The 23665-nt window shown below is 33.9% G+C and overlaps 1 protein-coding gene and 1 long non-coding RNA gene across 7 annotated transcripts in view; both read left to right on the top strand.

Annotated features, from left to right (window-relative positions):
• The window catches only part of LOC105833171 (sodium-coupled monocarboxylate transporter 1), a 187662-nt gene that overhangs the window by 148299 nt on the left and 15698 nt on the right, over positions 1 to 23665 (top strand). For all 6 annotated transcript variants that reach the window (XM_036293373.1, XM_036293368.1, XM_036293369.1 and 3 more), the window contains one exon: positions 18956 to 19142. In XM_036293373.1, the coding sequence (XP_036149266.1) occupies positions 18956 to 19142 (187 nt within the window). The remainder of the gene's footprint in view (positions 1 to 18955; positions 19143 to 23665) is intronic.
• LOC118647813 lies at positions 9898 to 11685 on the top strand. Its single transcript, XR_004964946.1, has 2 exons — positions 9898 to 10228; positions 10318 to 11685. It is a non-coding gene; the product is annotated as an uncharacterized LOC118647813 (long non-coding RNA).

Raw genomic sequence — 23665 nt, 5'->3', positions numbered from 1 at the left:
GGATGAGCCATACGAAGATGGAGAGCTGTACGATTGACATGAGTGGAGAATGATTATGTTTGGTTTGATGATATACCCGTAGGCATCAGCTCTGATGAAAATGTCAATTGACCGTGGAGTGAGAGATTCTGGATCGGCTAATGACAAGTTCTTGAGATGTGGCCACTCTTGAGATTCCGTTTCGAACGATGGTAAGATGGTAGTCAACGTGTGGAGAACGTGAGCTTGAATGTTGATAGTTGCATTCGAGCGTGTAGAACGTAGTGTAAGCGACACTATTCCTCTTGTTTGAGTAGATTCTTTGCCATCAATTCCAGAAACAATAATGGCTGAACATTGACGAGGAACGTTGAGCTGGCAGGCGAGTTCAATGACGAATGTGAGCCTGAATCAATGAGTAAACGTACTGTTAAATGAGATACCGATGAGCTGACCTGTGCCAAGGCTGTGGCGAGCAATGTTGAGTAAGATGAGCGTGTCGATGAGTCTAGTGTGACGATTGCACTGGGTCTTCACTTACAAGGGAACGGACAGAACTGTCCCTCACCGATTTTAATGAGCTTTGGATATGTTGTAGAACATAAGAAAATATTAGACCCATATTTTTTTTTATCTGCGTATCTCGACGTTTAGGGGTTAAAACCACCCCTCGAAAAAAACGCATTTTTTCGTTTTTTGCGAATATCTTTGAAAATATAAGGTTTATGAAAAAATGTTTTATACAAAAATTTTATGGTATTTTATACTCTTTACAATAGTATATTTATATTTTTTAAAAATTTCAAATTTTTTAATTTATCCCACCCCCACCCCTTTTTTTCAACATTTAAAAAATTTTGTAACGACAAAAATTAAAGAGCATTAAAAGCCGAATCCACCCATATATAATAACATATGGGTTCCATCATTCTCAATTATTAGCAAAACGAAACAGTAATCTCGCACTATAGGTGCCGCGCTAGAAGTAGTGTTGCGTTATTTCTTTAGTCGCGTCACACTCAATAACTGCCTCTTCTGCGTATATTTTTATATTAAAACATAAAAATGGATTAATCTTAATTATATAATACGCAACGTATTACACGATATAAAGCATGAATGAAAGATGTACAATCAAAGATCTCCTTCCTATTACTAATGGATATTTTATTGAAGCCTCACGTGATGCGCTTGCGCGAAAACAACCGGTCCCTTTATCAACACTGATATTAAAGTTATTTGTCTGTGTCGCATGCAAAATGTATATATACATCCGTATAAATGTATTTTCAAACTTCAAATTAAATTAAATTATATACTTATATACTTATATTATCTTTATTATCAGAGCGTGCTACGTGCATATAGTGTAAATAATATAATTATGCAAATAGTTATTGCAGTTTATGTTTTATATTTTTCTCTTGATATTATATATTTTGTTATATTGTATTTGCAGTTTTAAATGTTAAAAAATATTTTGCTTCATATTAATTTATATTCGCATTTGTAACAATGAAAATGTACGTAGGCACATACGTATATATATGCTACTTTTGTTATATATATGCATTTATGCTTTATATCGTGTAATACGTTGCGTATTATATAATTAAGATTAATCCATTTTTATGTTTTAATATAAAAATATACGCAGAAGAGGCAGTTATTGAGTGTGACGCGACTAAAGAAATAACGCAACACTACTTCTAGCGCGGCACCTATAGTGCGAGATTACTGTTTCGTTTTGCTAATAATTGAGAATGATGGAACCCATATGTTATTATATATGGGTGGATTCGGCTTTTAATGCTCTTTAATTTTTGTCTTTACCAAATTTTTAAAATGTTGAAAAAAAGGGGTGAAGGGTGGGATAAATTAAAAAATTTGATATTTTTAAAAAATATAAATATACTGTTGTAAAGAGTATAAAATGCCATAAAACTTTCGTATAGAACATTTTTTTATAAACCTTATATTTTCAAAGATATTCGTAAAAAACAAAAAAATGCGTTATTTTCGAGGGGTGGTTTCAACCCCTAAATGTCGAGATACGCAGATAAAAAAAAATATGGGTCTAATATTTTCTTATGTTCTACAACATATCCGAAGCTCATTAAAATCGGTGAGGGACAGTTCTGTCCGTTCCCTTGTTAGAAGGCTGAGATGATGAGCTGGCTGCCTGGTGAGCGGTTGTTGAAGGGGTGTTAGCCTCGTGCAGCATTGTATGGTGTCGTTGCGAGAATTTCTTGCACCCCGTTCTGCTTTTACAAGATCGAACATTGTGGCATCCCAAGCAATTAAAACAGAGGCGTTTGTCAAAGGCAAGCTTCTGTCAATCTGTTGGTGAGAAATCTCTGAATTTGGAACATGTGACCATATAGTGCTCACCTTGACAGCAATCACACGGGTACACCGTGGAAGCATTGTCGATCGCCGCCTTGCCTTGAGTTGTCTGATGAGCCGTGGCCTTTGTTTTCCTTTGTTTTTCCTTTATGTCGATGAGGGTGAGAGGACATTCGTGAAACAGGTGTTAAATAAAATGCACTGCGATTACGTGTCACTCATTGTGATGTCCGAGTCGTACCGTATATTTATCACAGATCTTAATTGATACACATTACACGCGTTTACTGTTTAATGAGCACAAGAATAAATGTCTGGATGAGAATAATGTTTTGATCACTTACACGAAGAGATTATATTAATCTGTTACCGGTCGTGATGATGATGCCCATGAACCGGTATCACGTGACGCCGGCGTGCGCGTAGCGTGGTGAGCATGAGTCTCTCGATAGTGATGTACCAGAGCGATAATTATGAGTTTCTCTTAATTACTAAATGAGTCCTCTATTGAGTCATCTTTGAGTAAGTATTCGAAGATTCCACGAATAGACATGAGCACAAAACTACGTTGTAACGATCGCACGAAATACAACGTGAACCACCGCCATAGAGCACAAGTACCGAAATGATTTTTGGCGCTACGCACGCGCTAGCCCGCATGCCGCAGCGCTCCGTGATCTACGCGAATGATGATCAATAGCTGCTGCCATCTGACGTGACGGCGCGAGCTCAGTACATACGGAATCCCGAACAAATTTAGTGTAAATAAAAATGTAAACATAAAAAAATAGGGAGTATTTTGTTAAACAAAAGTATTTCGTTAAACAAATAAAATTTTTTTTCTTCATACCTTTAAAGGTATGAAAAAAAATTTACCTTTAAGTACTTAAAGGGCATGAAGAAAAAAATACCTTTTAAGTACTCTTAAAATCGCTCGATTTTTGTTAAAAAATTTTTTTTCTATTTTTTATAGTTTCGAAGATATTTGCTTGGAAAGAAAAACCGATTTTTTCGAAAGTGTTTTACCCCCTCAAAGTAGAAATTAGCAGAAATAAAAAACAGTTTCATATTAGGAACAACTGCTCTACTTGTACACAATTTTTCAGAATTTTCGAAATTTTCGAGTTGCCTTACTTTCTTTGTTAGTCGCCACATTCAATAACTGTCTCTTCTGGATATATTTTTGTATCAGAACATTCTAGTTTCTGAAATGTTAGAGCAATGTCCACTTATGAATCTAATAACAATATTGATTGTGACATGACATGCGGAAAAAATACTTTTTTAAACCAAGTTTTTATATGATTTGATAATAATTTTTGTACTTCCGAAAAGCCCATACCTCCGATTTTTTTTATACTCTGGATTCTTACGTATTCCGACGTGCTGATTACGAATATAATAGTGAAAATTGGCGCAAATTTGATTTTCATGGCGAAAACCTTAAAAAAACCATAAAAATTATGGTTTTTTCTATTTATCTCCGTAAATAATGAAAATTTTGAAAAATACTTCAGATAAAAGTTATAGATCTCATCGAAATACACATTTTATGTTCTATTGATTTTCGCTGTAAAAACAATAGTTTTTGAGAAAAACGACGTTAAATGTTCAAAACTTTATATAACTCATGTAACACAATTCAAGTTTTATTAGTTAATTTTATTAGTTAATACTGGAAGGAAGTGAGCTTTGCTCATGTGTTTTCTGTACCATTAGAATTTTCCATGCGAAGCATGATCCACCCATTTTTAGGTGTGGTATAAGTTTTTGACCATCACTAGCACCAAAATGGTCTTGATAGTGGGGAGGGGACGGGGTCCGCATACAGTAATGGTTTGTGACTTTCCACGCGGAGCTCCCTACTCCGGCTAACCCCCACTTTCAGCCATCTGAGGCCCCTACCCGGAGCGGGGGCGTAGCCCCCGCGGAGGGGGGGGGGTCGACTACTTCCACCTAGTAAATTCTGCCACCTGCGAGTGAGAGTATAAAAATAAACTGGGAGTAGTCGACCTCTTTCTCTGTTCCACGCATAGCGAGGTCCACTCACACTCTCCCCCTGCCTCGGGGCGCTGCTAGATCCGCTTGTATGGTTTCACATGAGTTTGCGACTTTCCAATCATAACTACGTTCATCCCACACTTCTTCTTTTCTTTGGGCGAATTTATGATTTAACGGAAAATACGGCCTAGTATATTTATCATATACGAACATTTGTCAAGGTCAAGGGGCTGGGTCCCGTAAAGTGAATAATTACCATAAAATTAACTAATAAAACTTGAATTGTGTTAGATGAGTTATATGAAGTTTTGAACATTTAACGTCGTTTTTCTCAAAAACTATTGTTTTTACGGCAAAAATCAATAGAACATAAAATGTGTATTTCGATGAGATCTATAACTTTTATCTAAAGTATTTTTCAAAATTCTCATTATTTAGGGAAATAAATAGAAAAAACCATGATTTTTATGGTTTTTTCAAGGTTTTCGCCATGAAAATCAAATTTGCGCCAATTTTCACTATCATATTCGTAATCAGCACGTCGAAATACGTAAGAATCTAGAGTATAAAAAAAATCGGTGGTATGGGCTTTTCGGAAGTTTATCCGACATAACACATGAAATGTTGAAACTATTACAGTTACGTTACGTTGTGTCTCTGCAATGTTTCCGTAAGGTTGCAGCAATGTCTAAATGTCCGCTTTGGTCCGCAAGAACGTTTCTGAAATATTACGGGGATATGACTATCCCAGGTAGTAAAAGTCGCCGTTATTTTGATGTTTTAGAAAATATTTTGGGTACATGTCCTATATATGCAGCATTTCCATTGTGAAAATATTGAAATAACATAATTATAATGTAAAAAAAAATAAATTTACGTTGCTTTATCAACAAGCATCGTTGTCACATCTGGCATTGCCTAACTTCTGCGGACTCATCCAACTTTGAACCACCGTCGACACTGCTTGACTTCGAAGATTGTACACTGAGAAAAAAAATTGCTAGATATAAATAAATATTTCTTTGAATAGTGCTAATAACATACACTCAGTCGAAAAAAAGCGGTACTAATAATATTATTTTATAGAAAATCAATAATATTTATTTAAAACAAGTACTAGTTTTCTATAATTTAGAAAATATTACTTGTTTGAAATAAATATTATTGATTTTCTATAAAATACACTCAGTGGAAAAAAAGCGGTACATCTAAAATTTGTCAAAAAATCACTAAACTTCCAATGACGATAACTACGCGACTAATAAAGATAGAAAGGTTTTTAAAAAAAAGAAATTAAAATTTCAAATGTCTACTTTAAGAATCAATTTAGTAAAATTTTGCGTAATAATTTTTTTCAAAATGACGTATGACAAAGCGAGAGCATGCGAAATTGAAAAATATTGGTCCGAGTTTGCGACGATCCATAGCAAGAGGCAAGTATCGCAACTTAATGGGATAAAAAGCATGCGATAGTACAGAGAGATATGCGCATTTAAAGTAAAAAACTGCCTTTTTATTCAAATGCGCATATCTCAGCGAAAAATCATCGTATCGAGACGAGTAAAAAAGCATTTTGAAGGGGAGACTCTGTACTATCGCGTGCTTTTTATCCCATTAAGTTGCGATACTTGCCTCTTGCCATAGATCGTCGCAAACTCGGACCAATATTTTTCAATTTCGCATGCTCTCGCTTTGTCATACGCCATTTTGAAAAAAATTATTACGCAAAATTTTACTGAATTGATTCTTAAAGTAGACATTTGAAGTTTTAATTTCTTTTTTTTTAGAAACCTTTCTATCTTTATTAGTCGCGTAGTTATTGAAAGTTTAGTGATTTTTTGACAAATTTTAGATGTACCGCTTTTTTTCCACTGAGTGTATTTTGCTAGGTTGCGTACACTGAGAAAAAAGAACTAGATGTAAATAAATATTTCTTGGAATAGTACTAATAATATTATTTTATAGAAAATCAATAATATTTATTTCAAACAAGTAATATTTTCTAAATTATAGAAAACTAGTACTTGTTTTAAATAAATATTATTGATTTTCTATAAAATAATATTATTAGTACTATTCCAAGAAAAATTTTTTTTTACATCTAGTTTTTTTTTCTCAGTGTACGCAACCTAGCACTTCGCGATGATCCATGAACACTTGATACTGATGAATACATATTTGTTATAGATCAGTTCAATAGATGTCAAAAACATGAAATGTATAGTTAAATAATATTTACAAATAAATATAAATATGTATGTATAAATATAAATGTACAGTTTTTTTTACTGATTCTTACATATACGAAATAACATGCGGAATAACTAATAAAAATATGTTTTTGTTCTGTTCTTTTGATAAAACTAAATTATATATATCCCATACAGTACACAATATTTATAAAATATTTGCAAAATATTTATAATATTTATTTGAATATTTTATAAATATTTATCCAAATATTTTATAAATATTTTTGTGGTCTTAGATTTGACAGATCATAAAGATTTATTATAAATATTATAAAAATATTTATGAAATATTTATAAATATTTATAAAATATTACTTGTACAAATCTTTATTTTTTATTTACCATAAATAAATTATATATAATTATATATTTATTTACTATAAACACACCTATAACCCACATGCATATATATGAGGATGCCATGACATAAGACGTAACTTACACAATGCTTTTTGGCGCTGTACCCGCGTTGCCAAGAATGTGCACCAAACATATCATATGAAAGGTTTCAGAAACTTTGTATTTGTAATATTACAAAATACTACATTGCAGATAGATTTCACATGTAAAATTTCAATCAAGATGATTGCAGAAATGTTGCAAATGTAATGTTTAAAAAAAAGGTAGTCTCAGAAATATTACAAATCTGATGATACACAATTGAAACATTGAAATGTCTCCGCAACATAACTGAAACTCTTTGTGCTATCAGGGTAGCATGTTGAATAATATTCCTTAGAGTTTTGGACTAAACGTTTCTGTAACTTGTTTTAATACGATGAAAAGAAATGAAAATAATCGTCTATCACCCGAAATAATCGGTGAAATCGTACAGCTATGCGTGATATAGCATTGCTGATGTAAACTGTACTACAAATTCTACCTTTTTTATACCTTGAACTAAAAGTATAATAGAAACCAGAATAAAATCTTAACTTAATCCATTCTGATCCAACTGATAAATATCTTCCATTCCATATCGATTAATATAATATTTCACATTTGTACTAAATTTATTTATTTTCTGAATCGAGTTTTAATGATAGAGTTCTTTTGTAACAAATTTTGTTATTTTTCTAGACACAATATTATGATGTACCTTTTTAAATTTTTCTACCTAATCTCTGAAGCTTTGAATCGTGCTGCATTTTTTCTTTGAGTGTTGAAATGGACTCTCCGATTTTAATAAACTTTTACATATTTGGGACATTATATTAAAGTTGTATTTTAAGTTTTACCTTAGGTTTTTGAATAGTTTAAAAGTTATTTACAAAAAAAAAATGGAAAAATGTATTACTTAATATACAAGTTTTTGTAGGTAAATGTTTCGATTAGGAGAATTCGCTCTGACGACCTTGGTCTTGACATATGTTATGAAGATCACTCTTCTGAGTAACCTTAAAGATTTTAGCCGTCGCTGATAATTCGTTAAAAAATTATAAACAAAAGAAATCTAAGTAATCCCACACAGCATACTTTATCCTGAGAATATCCCCAGGTTATCGAGATATCCTATTGGACATATTGCAATCCCATGGATGTCCTACGGTTGCGATATCCCTCGGATATCTGGTGGATATTGCGATATCCTGTGCTGTGTGGGATGTATCAACTTACGTTAGTATTTAGGAACATAATTTACTACACACACGCGCGCGCGCATGCACACGAATACACACACATACATATTAGATATAGTACATGATACAATGATTGAAAAGTTAAAAACCCATGTGGTGCAGAAAACGCGTGGGTGGGGTGCAGAGAACGGAGCTTCGCCTTTCCCCTTACATTTCCGCATAAATAACTATAACATATCCTATCTTCTGGCAGAACAATGTAGAAACAAACTGTGTATTTATCTGTATTATTTATTTGTAAGATTAGATCCAGCGTTTTTTTCCACATTGTTCTGCACTACGGAGATAGGATATGTAATAAATATTAATGCAGAAATGTAGGAGGAGAAGCTTCGCCTTTCTGCAAGAGCAGAACCTCTTCCCCTGCACCCTGCCCACGCGTTCTCTGCTCTACATGGGTTTGTGACTTTCCACGCAAAACGAGATCCTCATAAAATAAGTACACATTGGGAATTTGCGCACTTTTTGCATGGGATTTTGACCAAGGAGCATAGAAAATGTGACTAATACGTATGCTCATGTCGCTAGTAGTCATTTCGGTAGTATGACAGGTATCTTAACCTGATTAATAGTCAACTTTAACGATTAATATCTTGCTTTACGAAAGACGCTTTTTTCTGCCAGATTCTTTTACTTCGTGCGAAAATAGCTCGCACGTCGAATAATTCGTGCGTCGAATGAATATAATTTCATCGATATTTAAGGAGAGACCCCTAAACTGAACAATTACCCCATCTTTTTTGTTAATAACTTTTCAACTATTTAAAAGCTGAAGGTAGGACTTAAGATACAACTTTAATATGATATCCCAAATATGCCTATAAAACTTCATTAAAATCGGAGGAGTGATTCTATTCGGAAAAACTTTCGGCAGTTATCGAATGTGGCGCGACTAAAGAAATAACGCAACGCTACCCAATCAGAAATATAATCTTGATTCAAGATTGATTCGAGGTTGATACGGTTGACAGCTGGTTGAGTCGATAACAAAGTTGACATTCCTACAATATCGACCACTCTTTGTCAGAAATATTGTGTTGATTCATGGTTGATTCAACGTCGAAGCAATTAATAGTGCTCCTATTATGTATTATATGCTTTTTTAAGACTGTTTAATTCGCAAGTCATAATTTTCGCAGTTTGACCTATCTGATTTATATGCGATTATTAATAAATTACACGATATCTTAAATGTCCATAAATTGTTTAACGTACAATATTTTCATAATGTATGTTATAATATTTGTGACGGTTCGCCTTTCCCGAACGCCTCGGACAGGCTCGCCGGGTACCAGGATTCGAGAGAAGGGGGGAAACCAACTTGCGCACACCGATGTTAAAGTAATAAGTCTTTATTCGAAGCCTCAGCCTAACTTACATATTTCTTATGCTACCTTATGTACTACTTAGTCTATGCGGGTATATACAGCAATGTACAGCTTAGCCTAGTGACGTCAGTCGGACGGGAGCGCGCTAGTGCGCAGCACCTTAGAACGCGGTCGCGACCCGTGATCGCCGGCGATAACCGGTGGGCAGGGCGGCCAGGTAACCTGCCCCGTTGGAGATGACAAGGACGGCCGAATGCCGGCAAGAACCGGGCGGCAGAATGGCCAAGTGGCCTGCTCCGTCGGCGGATACAAGAATAGCCGAATGCCGGCAAGAACCGGGCGGCAGAATGGCCAGGTGGCCTGCTCCGTCGGCGGACACAAGGATAGTCGAATGCCGGCGAGAACCGGGCATCGGAGTGGTCCGGAGACATACTCAGTCGACAGGACGGGACTAGTGCTCGATTCGGATCAGGGCATATAATCTCTTATGTATTTTTCGTGATCAGCGTTTGTGGCGCCGCCGCTGCAAGCGAACCAGTCGAACCGAACTAAAATGCAATATGGCCGTCTAAAATCAACATGGCCGTAGTAATGAGTTCCGTTCAACAAGCAGAGTGAAGTGAAGCAAAGCTTACGAGCGAAAGAGGTTATTTCTTACGAACGGAATAATTTGAAACTGATGGTATGTAATCGCAATTCCGCTTACAGAAACAGCTTTTTTCTCGCTGTGATTTAATTTGCGATGTATAAAGAGACTGTTTTTTTTTTTAGACACCAGTAGCTGTTCCAGCTTTCGACTGTACACCAGCCTTCGACACCATATAAAATAAAGTTGCTGTGGCTGCGTTTGGAAACATCACCTGAGTGCTCTCGGGTATTCTTTGAGAGAGTCATTCTATGATAGAGAGTTATATCGAATCATTAATCATGACAATTACCTATTTACTTTGTTTATATTGGAAGAGTGAAGAGATTGTGAAATGATGATTGGTGTAGATTGTAATAACTAGCTTTCTTAACAGATTCTAAATTTAATTTATTTTTAAAAACAATTTCTGAAAGAAACAAAAATATATTTCTCTTCTTAATATTAAATGTTTATGCAGTATTAGTCAAAGATTAGATTCTTACATTCAGTATTTGAATTACTTAATCGTGACAAATTGTAGCATATGTTTTACTTAGTCCCAGCTTTCATCTGATGAATTAATGGCGATTGAGCTTGGATTTTCCACGTATTAAACCAAAAGTTCTTACTTAAACTGATTGTGATACGTAGGCACGAGAAAACGACTATCTCTTTTCACTCTTCCAAAAAAGTATATGCATATATTTATACTGTAAGCGTATATAAAATATTTTTCATTTGCAAATGTCATATGCAAATTATAACATTTTATTTGTTTGTACTAATCATGTAATGGTTCCATAAAACATGTGAAATAAATAAGTTCAAAAATTTTATTAAATATTATTAATTTGGACGTGTACGTGTGTGCATGTGTGTATGTGCGGGTCAATGGTAGGGAAGGGGAGTGAGGTGAAAAGGAAAGCATATTGCATTTTAGTTCGGTTCGGCTGGTTCGCTTACAGCGGCGGCGCCACAAACTCTGTTCACGAAAAAAGCATGGAAGATTACAGCCCCTGATCCGGATCGAGCTCGGCTTTTATACCCGTCGGGGCGATCCCCACGCGCTCCCAGCAGCGTAGTGGGATCGGTTCCCGACGGGGATACTAGACTTTTGGGAGGGGCGTCCGTAGACGCCGAGTCCCGTGTAGTGAGGCGGATGGTCGGCCCCGGGACTCAGTGACGTATCGTCACATATTTTTTTAATTTAAATCTGAAGTGAAATAGATCGAATTTTGTGTATATAAAAATAGTCCCAGTCAGAAACATATAATTAAAAAACTGATGTCATCATTAATATGACATTGAACCAATTATTATATTTTTGACATGTAATTTATGGATGCGCTTTTAAAATTTGATCAATTTGGTTTTAGATTTTAATCTTAAAAATATTATGACACATTGTTTATAAAAATATTGTACGAAACAATTTATGAACATTTAAGATATCGCGTAATTAATCAATAATTGCATACACATCAGTTAGGCCAAACTGCGAAAAAAAAAAAGATTTGTGAATTGTAGACAAAATCTAACGAAGCATGTATAATCGGTGACTACATTCAATAATTATACGTAAAAACTCTTTACTGACCCGCGATTGAATAATGCGCCATAAACGGCGCTGCTGCGATCGTAGAGCGTCAAATAAAGAGGATGCAGGACGTGTTTGAACATGTTTAGCGCGCGAGCACGTGCGAGTCGCAATTGTCGCAAGTGCTGTTCTGTCTTCTATGAGTGAGTCCCAGATGCGCACAGTAATAAACGGACACAGCAAGCTGAGTGAAACGGACACAGACCAAACGGACACAGTAATAAACGGACACCGCAATAAACGGACACAGTGCGAAACGGACACAGTAACAAACGGACACAGACCAAATGCGCACAGAGCGAAACGGACACAGTGCGAAACGGACACAGACCAAATGCGCACACTGCACATGCGCACGGACCAAATGCACACACGGAGTGTCGCAAACCCATGTGATGCAGTGAATGCTTTGCACGCGCGCGCGCGCACACACACACACACACACACACACACACACACACACACACACACACAAACGGGAGGGGTGCAAGGGGGCCTTTAGCCCCCCTCCCGCACCCGTCCAAGTCGCTAACCTATGTAGACTTTACTCTGCTTGCAATGTACATGGATTGCATTTGGTCCGTGCGCACGTGCAGTGTGCGCATGTGCAGTGTGCGCATTTGGTCCGTGTGCATTTGGTCCGTGCGCATTTGGTCTGTGTCCGTTTCGCTCTGTGCGCATTTGGTCTGTGTCCGTTTGTTACTGTGTCCGTTTGTTACTGTGTCCGTTTATTACTGTGTCCGTTTGTTAATGTGTCCGTTTCACTCAGCCTGCTGTGTCCGTTTATTACTGCGCGCATTTGGGACGCTCCCTCTATCATGCACTAACTTGTTTCGCCATCGATTATCCGTGGACTATAGATTTTACTCGATATTTGCTTTTTTGATTATTTCTGCTTAGCATAGCCAAACAATTTCAAGTCTCACTGGGACGGTGCTCGTGTTGAGTTTTATTTATTGGACACAACGGCCTTGTTGACCGGGCTAAGAACCATTTTTTGTGGAAAAAAGGTATTCAATCAGTTCATGTAAAATAATATTCCTTAAAAGTGATCGTTATCTTCCAATTTTCTCAGACCGAACTATTTGTTTGGATTTGAGATCTCCTTAAAATGCCTATTGTTGAATCTATGCATGACATGAAATTAATTAGTTTTCTTTTTTCCTCTAATTTTATTTTATCATAAAGGCAAAATTGTCGATTAATTTTGTTTCAAATATGCACGTACTGGAATTTTGTTATTATAATTTATATAAAAGAGATTTTTATTTTGTACATTTCTTGATAAGTATCAAGAAGTATGTATGTGCAATTGCTTTTAAATAAATGTTAGAAAATTTTTTTGTTTAAATATTTTTACCTAAAAAATAAAAACACACACACACACACATACAGGGTGTCTGGTATTTTTTTATGGAATGTTCATGAGCAGGTAGAGCGCATGAAACTGAACAAAAAAATCCTTACCGTTTTTCCCTTTTCGCAATAGTTAACAAGTTAGTGACTTGTAAAATTTTTTGTATTAGCCCGGCCTACCGGCAAATGCAAGCGCGCTGAGCGCCCGGCCGCGGCGGCTGCCCCTCCCCAGTGCTTGAACCTTGAGATTGCTAGGCGCGTGGGGGGAATTGTTACAACAAGCGACAATGGCTACGCACAAGCGACGCATAACGCTAAATTCTCCCTTCGAGTTATGATAGTTCCTTACCCTTTTTAATGAAAATAAAATTTTTTAACGACAAAAAGTATGTGTGTACGTGTACATACATGTGTACAAAAAATATCAGTTCTAATGCTTAAAGAAGCGATTACTAAATTTATTTTTTTTATAAATAACGATTATTTTTAATAAAAAATATTTTTTTGATGATAGTCTTAAACACCGTAAACTGTCATTATAAATTTTAAAAGAAGTTGTTATCATATGCTCGAAACAAAATTTATGCTTCTTCAAAAAACATTAGAAAATTTTATCGATTAAAATGAAAATGACAACCAAATAAATGTTTGTTTCAACTTTATATTCTTAATTAAAAATTAAATAACTAGGATATTTATATTTTTAATAAAATTAATCCTTGTGATAGACTTATAATACACGGAAAAAACTTTATGATAAAAATTATTATGGTAAGTAGTAGACACAGGCCAAGGAGGAATTATAAAAATTTTTATTATGTTTTTCATCAAATTACGACAATATTTACACTACTTATATGATATAATTCTATGAAATTTCTTCTTACAGTTCGTGGTTACTGTCATGAATAATAAATTGTACATAATGTTACTATAAAATTTTCTCCGTGTAAATTTACGAATATATGAATTTATTAAATGTTTGAAAACTTATAAACAATATTTATTTAATTTAAGAAAAATTTAGTATAAAATCACTTTTTTAAGCATTACAACTGATATTTTTTATACACATGTATGTACACATACACACATACTTTTTGTCGTTAAAAAGTTTTATTTTCATTAAAAAAGGTAAGGGAATTATCATAACTCGAAGGGAGAATTTAGCGTTACGCGTCGCTTGTGCGTAGCCATTGTCGCTTGTTGTAACAATTCCCCCCGCGCGCCTAGCAATCTCATGATTCAAGCGCTGGGGAGGGGCCGCCGCCGCGGCAGGGCGCTCGGCGCGCTTGCATTTGCCGATAAGCCGGGCTAATACAGAAAATTTTACAAGTCACTAACTTGTTAACTATTGCGAAAATGGAAAAACACTAAGATACTTTTCTGTTCCATGCGCTCTACCTGCTCATAAACATCCCATAAAAAAATACCAGACACCTGTATATACAGGGTGTTTGGTAAAGATTTATGCAATTTTTATAAGCAGGTAGAGCGCATTAAGCTGAACAGAAAAGTCCTTATCGTTTTTCCATTTTCGCAATAGTTAACGAGTTATAGACTTGTAAAATTTTCTGTATTAGTTCGGCCTATCGGCAAATGCAAGCGCCCGGCCGCGGCGGCCGCCTCTCCCTAGCGCTTGAACCTTGAGATTGCTTAGCGCGAGGGGGAGTTGTTACAACAAGCGGCAATGGCTACAATGTGTACGTGTACATACATGTGTACAAAAAAATATCAGTTCTAATGCTTAAAGAAGCAATTACTAAATTTATTTTTTTTATAAATTATGATTATTTGTAATAAAAAATATTCTTTTGGTGATAGTCTTAACGTCGTAAACTGTCATTGTAAATTTTAAAAGAAGCTGTTATCATATGTTCGAAACAAAATTTATGCTTCTTCAAAAAACATTAGAAAAATTTATTGTTTAAAATGGAAATGACAACCAAATAAAATGTTTGTTTCAACTTTATATTCTTAATTAAAAATTAAATAACCAGGATATTTATATTTTTAATAAAATTAATCCTTGTGATAGACTTATAATACACGGAAAAAACTTTATAGTAAAAATTACTATGATAAGTAGTAAACGCGTGCCAAGGAGGAATTTTGAAAATTTTTATTATGTTTTTCATCAAATTATCCATAGTACATACTTATCCATAGTATGTTACACTCTTTGTAATAACACAGAAAAATATTCCCTCTTGATGTAACGATTTCACGATAGCTTAGGCGCGATGCTACGATAATTATGCTTAAAAATTAATGTTCAATATCATGTATTGTTAACACAACGAAGGATTTTCTTTTATAACCATAGAAAACTTACGGTTTCTTCTACCTTTAATTGCATTATTAATTACGACAGATTTTCAGTGACTTATAATGTATTAACGATAGAAGAAACTCGAAGTTCTCTATCATATACAAGAGAAAATCCTTTGTAGTTAACCATACTAACGATACTTGACATAACATTGATCTCTAATTACCTATAATTACCGTAGAAGTCGCATCGAATAATTTATCCTTAGATCAAACGTGAATATTTTTCTATCGTGTTATTTTACAAAGAGTGTATAATAGAGATAGTATTTCGTGCATTTCGTAATTTTCTAATAAGATGGTTACGAAAGGAGAATGTATAAAAAATCAATCGTGATAAATCTTCGTTAATTTAATATTCCATAAAAAACGATAAGAGAATTTGATGCGGCAAATATTATATTATTTGCAAGTTTTATACGTTTCCATCGCTTTCTCTCTTTCGACTTTCTTATTTACAGAAGTTTATTACGATTTAAATTTGTCCTATTTTTATTAATAATTCATAATCTCGTCATGTAATCGCGCATATGCGTAGCAGCCATCGACGCGAGCTTAGGCGCGGTGCGGCGAGACGTGGGAACGGCGACGACGCCACGCTTCTCCTTCTTCCCCCCGCCGCCGCCGGCAGCCAATGCTTGAGACAGTAGGCCGTGCTATGGCTCGAGCGGCTCGAGCCCTTCCTTCGGCGCGCAAGGCGCGCTCTCATTCGCATAAATTAAAAAATTTATATCTTGATTATTGATAGACCTAACCAAGACTATATTGGATTTTTATGTTCATCTCGATCCCGTCTATCTTTCTATGAAGTATTGCACACCAGATTTGGGACACCCTGTATATACAGGGTGTTCCAGATTAACCGGAGGATTCGGCATGTACGTATTTCTCATGAAAAACTGAGCCGAAAGTGTCAATATGTTGAGGGGTCAATAGTTTTCAAATAGTGCGCCTTTGAAACTTCCGACCACAGGCTGTAAAACTCGCGTCGGCAGGCGCAGTACAACTAAGCGATCGGCCGGTTGGCGCTTTAACGAGTACCGCTAAACAGCACAGGTACTGAATGAGTATGGCACCGTATAAATCTGTGAAATCTCTATTAACATCTATTGCTGTATTTGACTTATATCAAATCCAATTAAATTGACAAAGAGTGATATCAGTTGCAAATTTGATAAAACATCATTTATAAATTTATATCAATAAAAAAAATGTGTTTCTGAAATACGTTTTATGTATAAATAAATTAAATAAATAAAATCAATATTAATGAAAACATCAGTCGACAAACATTTCCAAAACTTGTTTTCAAAGAAATTCCGTCACAATCAATATTAGAAAACATTTACATTTAAAATTTGCATTTGATGTAAATAAGTATTTCATCATATTTAGGAAATAAAATGAACGAAATTCCAAATTAGGATACAAGAGGAAAAAAGTAATACTGGGAAGAAATCGACGTAACAAATAATAAGTATTATTACTACAAATTACATTTTTTGAATAATATTTTAGAAACTTTTAGAATAGGTGTTCGAAATGGCCACCACTCATTTCAAAATACAAAACTGAGCAAATCTAATCAAATTTTCTCTTGATGTTAATACTTATTATATTTACTTATGTTGTTGTACTATGTCGATTCCTTCACAGTATTACTTTTTGTTCTCATATCATAATTTGGAATTTTGTTTATTTCATTTCCTAAATATGATAAAATATTTATTTACATCAATTTCAAATGTAACTGTTTTCTAATATTGTTTGTGACGGAATTTTTTGAAAACAAGTTTTGAAAATGTTTGTCGACTGAGGTTTTTGATATTATTTGATTAAATAATTTAATTAATATTGATTTTATTTATTTAATTTATTTATACATAAAACATTTCAAAAACACATATTTTTTTATTGATTTAAATGATGTTTTATCGAATTTGCAACTAAACTCACTCTTTGTCAATTAAATTGGATTTGATTTAAGTCGAATACAGCAATAGATGTTAATAGAGATTTCACAGATTTATACAATGCCATAATCGTTCGGTACCATGCCGTTAAGCGGTACTCGTCAAAGCGCCGCCTGGCCACCCGCTTAGTTGCGCCGCGCCTGACGGCGCAAGCTTCACGGCCTGTGGTTGGAAAGTTTCAAAGGCACACCATTTGAAAACTATTGACTTAACATTTTGCTATTGACATTTTCGACTCAATTTTTCATGAGAAATACGCACATGCCGTACAGGCTCCTTCGGTTAATCTGGAATACCCTGTATATATTTCAATTAAATTTCGACCTTACTTCGACGTTGAATTGACATTGAAATATAGTTGAATAGTAGTTGAATAATAGTTGAATAGTCGTTGATATTTTATACGCTTTCGACGTTAAGTCGATCAGAATTTCAACGTTGATTCGAGGCATCAACAAATCAATGTGGCATCAACGAAACATTTCTGACTAAGTACTTCTAGCGTAACCATGATGGCGCGGCGCCTATAGTACGAGATTATCATCTCATTTGCCCAAAAATTGAATGACAGAACCTATATATTATTATACATAAATGGATTTGGTTCACAATGCTCCTTAATTCTTGTTCTTACAAAATTTTTTTAATTTTGCAAAATAAAGGTCGATTTACATATATCCGTAACGTATCAATGCCGTATTCGCTTAGTTCGTGATTTTCCGTCAATGTTAGTGATGATAAAAATTATTCCTTTGTTTTTAAATGGACCTGTTCACACATATCGGGCACAGTATTGTGAAAATTACAAACTGAACGAATACGGCACTGATATTTTACAAATATGTATAAATCGACCTTAAAGAGTTAGGGTGGAAGTAAATTTACAATTTTTGAAAACACAAGTATACCATCCCTGGTGAAAATGTAAAATCGGAGCGTAAGTTGAATGTAAAGGGAGAGTAAGAGCGTAAGTCAAATGTAAAGGGAGAGTAATAGAAGCGTTAACAAACTTTCTACGAAGCGTAAATTGAAATAATGAAATGTAAAAGAAGCGTTAACACTTCTTTTACGTTTCATTGTTTCAATTTACACTTCGTAGAAGGTTTGTTAACGCTTCTATTATTCTCCCTTTACATTCGACTTACGCTCCAATTTTCCATTTTCACCAGGGATTAACGTAAAGCGTATAAAATACAACTTTTATATAGAACATTTTTTCATAAACTTTATATTTTAAATGATATTCGCCAAAAACAAAATAATCTGTTATTTTTAAGAGATGGTTTCAACCCCTAAATGTCGAGATACGCCGCTAAAAAAATATGAGTCTAATGGTTTTTTATGCTTTATAACATATCTAAAGCTTATTAAAATAACTTTTGATCGTTCACTTTTGTTAGTGTTACTTTATTTCTTTCTCATTCTTTACTCTTTCTTTCTTCCTTCTTTTAATTTCTGCTAATTAGTCAAATACGAATACGTATGTATGTGTATAAAAATTAATTTGATGTTATTTTTTTCTAGTTCATTGTCAACCGGTCTAAATTCCATGGCAGCCGTAGTTCTGGAGGATTTTGTTAAACCTTTTATAAAAACTCCTTTTACGCGCAAAGGCGCTGATATCTTTATGAAGCTCACGGTTGTCATTTTAGGAACAATTTGTGTGGCTCTCGTTTTCGTCGTGGAGCAAGCCGGCACTCATGTATTACAGGTAAACATATATCTAATAGGATTTATCAATATTAAAGATATGGCCCGATCTAATCTAACTTAATTAAAGAATTTAATTAGTCTATGCTTAATTTTATTATATGCAAATGAATTTGACTTAGCAGTTATGTAAAAGCTAAAGGCAGAATATGAGAATAATAAAAACAGAAAAATTATGAATAAAAAATTATTGAAAAGAAATTATGAATGAAATATAAATTTATGGTTTTTACTGATTTTTACGTATGCGAAATAATATATGGAATAATTCATAAAAATATATATTTTTGACTGTTCTTATGATGAAGCTAATTAAAATTATGTTATATGATTGGTACACATAACAAATTAAGTTTTAAGTTGAAAAACGCGTTATAATTATTTTCGAAACAAGTCACTAATATCTGCCGAAAATACATGTGTAATATTTTGACAAAAGTATAGAACATTTTATAAAAATATTATTTAAAAACAAAAATATCAAATACAATAAAATTTTTTTATGGTAGCTATTTTAAGTGTAATTTAATTTTTTATTACTTATGCAATTTTTCAAAAACTTATTAGGAATATTTTAAATACAATATTGCATTTAATATTTTGTGGAAATATTATTTATGCAATGTAAATATAATGTTACTTTTATAATGTCTTAGGAATACTTTTGAAAGATTATATTTGCCACTTTTCTTTTGTAATATTACAGAAACATTTAAATACAAAAGCAAATTTTTCTATGTTTCTAAAAGATTTCAAAAATATTGCATTTGCAATTTTATAAAAACAAGCAAATACATTTCTGAAATATTTCGGATGTAAAGTTACAATTAAAATGTTAAAGAAATGTTTCTATACCATTTCCAAACGTTACAATATTTCAGCAATGTTACATGCCGTGTGGGTGATTACACAGGCACACTGAAAAAAAGTTTCTTGTTAGACTACACCATTATTTTTGGGGGGTTACCTAACCTATATGTTTTTGGGATTGCTGAATCCGAATCCGTTGTCCGTTTTACCCCATCCCGTCAGGTTTTGTCCCTAACTTCAAAAAATGCCTCAAAACGGCCTTTTTCAGATTGAGAAATAAAGTATACCACTATATCGATATGTTTTGGGGGTTGCTTAATTCGAATTCATTGTCTGCTAAACGCTATCACGTCACCATTCACTCCTAATCTCAAAAAATACCTCAAATAGCGTTTTCGACACTGAACAGTGTACGCTGCATGGTAACTGAAATCTGTAAACAATAGACTACTTATGTTTTCGGAGATATTAAATTTGAATTTTGAAGTAGAATTAATCTTAACAGGTTAGAATTCCGTTTCAGTCCTAAATATATCACAATTCTCTATTTATTTTTTCCTATTGTATGTAATTTTTTTACTTTTAAAAGATCGATGGAGTGGCTTTCTTTTTACGTTTGATTTCCTTCCGGACACTTTCTCTTTTCAAAGTCCAACAGTAGTCAGCCATTAAATATATTTATACCCCATCTCTTTGATAGCGACACACCATTACTTTTATATCTTAATGAAATCGCTCCACTATAATCTCTTAAATTTATTGGAATATAATCAAGATGAGAATTTAAAAAGTGCAGCTTCAGATTCATCAAATATCCTAATTTTCCAAAGTTTTGCACCATATCCGTTACTATTTGTTTATTGTCGTCACTTTTATAATTGCCCAAAAAATTCTCTATCACTTTCTTAAAACTAATTTACGCAGTTTTTTCTTTCTTATTTATTGACTTGATAAAACTCTCATCTTTTGCATCTTTAACATTTTTTGAATTTATAGTTCATCAAAAATGCCTTATTTGGATCCGATATTTCTTAGAATTGTTTTTCTAAATACTCAAAGCATTTTTCTTCTCCTTTAAGAGTCTTGAATAACTATTTTATTAAACCAAATTATATGTGAAGGGGTAGGAGCAATATTTTTGGGGGATCAATCAAAGGGTTAGTAAAATGATGTTCTTTGAACCTAGTTTAAACGAAGGTTTTCGTTAGACATATTTTCTGTTTATAGTGATTGTCACGGTCTTGACTATGCCATAAACATAAGAAACAAGGGAAATTTGTAAAGCCTGACCTAATATTGTGTTCAAAATTTTAAGATTCCTACAGATTTGACAATTATGCTCTAAATATTTCATTTTTTCTGGAAGTTGAAAGCCCAGGTAGCAAACACAAGTTATTTTGACGTCAAATTTTTGTAATATTAGTATGAATAACCAGAATGCGACCATGACGGTATATTGACGTTATTCAATGACGTCTTTATGATGTGATATTTTGATCCTATTTCTTGTTGTCATTTTATGACGTTATTATGACGTCATAATTTGATCCCGCTTATTGGTTAACAAATATAATATCTTTGATTTTAATATTTTTAATTTTTAATTTATATTAACGTAATCAACACATAACATATATAATATAAACAATTTTTTTTTATTGTTAATCATTTAAAGATTGGCTAGACAACACTATTACCCAGATAGCCAAGCGAGATTAAGCATATCTGGCAAATTAATGCACTGCATGTATGTTGTGAACTTGCCCATAATTTGCTGTCATTGTAACGTGGAACGAAGTTAACATCAGGAGAGCAAATAACCTTCATGAATTTATAAAATTATAAGTGCATGCATTGAGGAATAATAAACTTGTCACATTGACAGCAATTGTGCATGCATGTTGACAACTTGCCATCAGTTCGTTGAATTCTAATGTAGAATTTTATATGATGTCAGAACAACAGACAGTTTGCGGAAACACCTTGGCTTTAGTTTGATAAAATTAATAGGGAATAAGTGACAACAAAATAACAACACGTTGCCTTTATTTGGCTATCTGGGTAATAATAATTACTGTAATATTTTATATAGTTAATACTACTAATTTTAAAATTACATAATTAATTTTTAACAGAAAGACAGAGAACAAATATATTTTTATAAGTTATTTTACATGTTATTTCGCATATGTAAAAATCAGTGAAAAACTGTAATATTTATTTATAAAAATATTATTTAATTAACTACGCGTTTCATGTTTCTGACATCTATTAAACTAATCTATAATAAAAATGTATTCATGAACATCAGGTATTTATGGATCATTACGAAGTATTCAGTTATAATACATACGATTTTCAAAGTCAAGCAACGTCGACGGTGGTTCAGAGTTGGATGGATGACCGTTTTTCTAATCGCATAAGTTAAGTCGTACGATAAATAGAGTGTAATTGTGATTTATGTGGTCGCAGTATGTGTAGTGCACCATTACGGTGAAAGATTTTTGTAATGTGGATGCCAGTGTTGGATAGGACATGTACCTGAAACAATTTGTAAAACGTCAAAGTAAAACATCAATGGTCTGTGACATTAGACCGTCATTTTAACGTCATTAAGTCGTCAATTGGTGACGTCAATTATAGTCAGGAAACTAAAACTGTCAAAATGACTTGCGTTTGCTACCTGAAAAGGAGTCAAACATAAAAAAATTTTGAAGTATTTTTTAAGGTTAGGGGTGAATGGTGACGTGATGGCGTTTAGCAACGGATTCGGATTCAGCATTTCCAAAAATATATAGATTTAGTGGTCATGCTTTATTTCTTAGCCTAAAAAGAGTCATTTTAGCGATTTTGAAGTATTTTTTGAGGTTACGGACAAAACCTGACGTGATGAGATAAAACGGTGTAAAAGGAGGGACAGGGGGAGGTTCTGGTTTGGAACGTGACCCTGGTCAGGAATGGTAAGGGCGAGGCGTGGAAATAAACCGTGACCCGAAGTTCGAATAAGCTGTTTATTGTGTGAGTCGGAGACAAAGACTGACTGCGTCGCACGTGTTGCGACGCACGCTGGCTGTCGACGCCACGCGTGGTGACATGCGCGGTGGCGATGTCCAATGACTGGCAAGCGTGTTGCCGTGTGTATGCTTAGGCCAATAGCGAGCAATCTTACAACGGACAATGGATTTAAATTCAGCAACTCTCAAAATATAGATATGTTAGTGTAGTTTAGCGGACAAGCAACTTCCCACATAGCACATGATCATTAGAATATCCTGTGAACATAAGGACCGTATATAATGTACTGAAAATATTCTTATAATATTTTCTATAATATATCATAATTCGTATATTATTAAAACGGACCTGTTATATCTAAATTAGTATATTATTTCTCGTACATTCTTAGAATTTACTTTTGCAATCCAAATATCTTTTAATGTTTAAAGTTTATTTTTAGCGTCAAAAAATATAACGTTACCAAAAATGACGAAATAATTTCTTTATTTTGATTACTGTAAATATATATACCGTACATAATATACTGAACGATATTACGCGTGGCCATTATTGACATGGGGAGCGTCCGAAATGGCCACGCGTAAATTTGACCATGTTTGAAATGGCCACGTTCGAAATGACAACATTCGAAATGGCCACGTTTGAAACGCCCATGGGAAATATTGCACGGAGTTCAATTTGTCCACGTTCAAAACG

Source organism: Monomorium pharaonis, chromosome 10, assembly GCF_013373865.1.
Source record: "Monomorium pharaonis isolate MP-MQ-018 chromosome 10, ASM1337386v2, whole genome shotgun sequence".
Lineage (NCBI taxonomy): Eukaryota > Metazoa > Arthropoda > Insecta > Hymenoptera > Formicidae > Monomorium > Monomorium pharaonis.
This window is presented reverse-complemented; position numbering and strand designations above follow the sequence as displayed.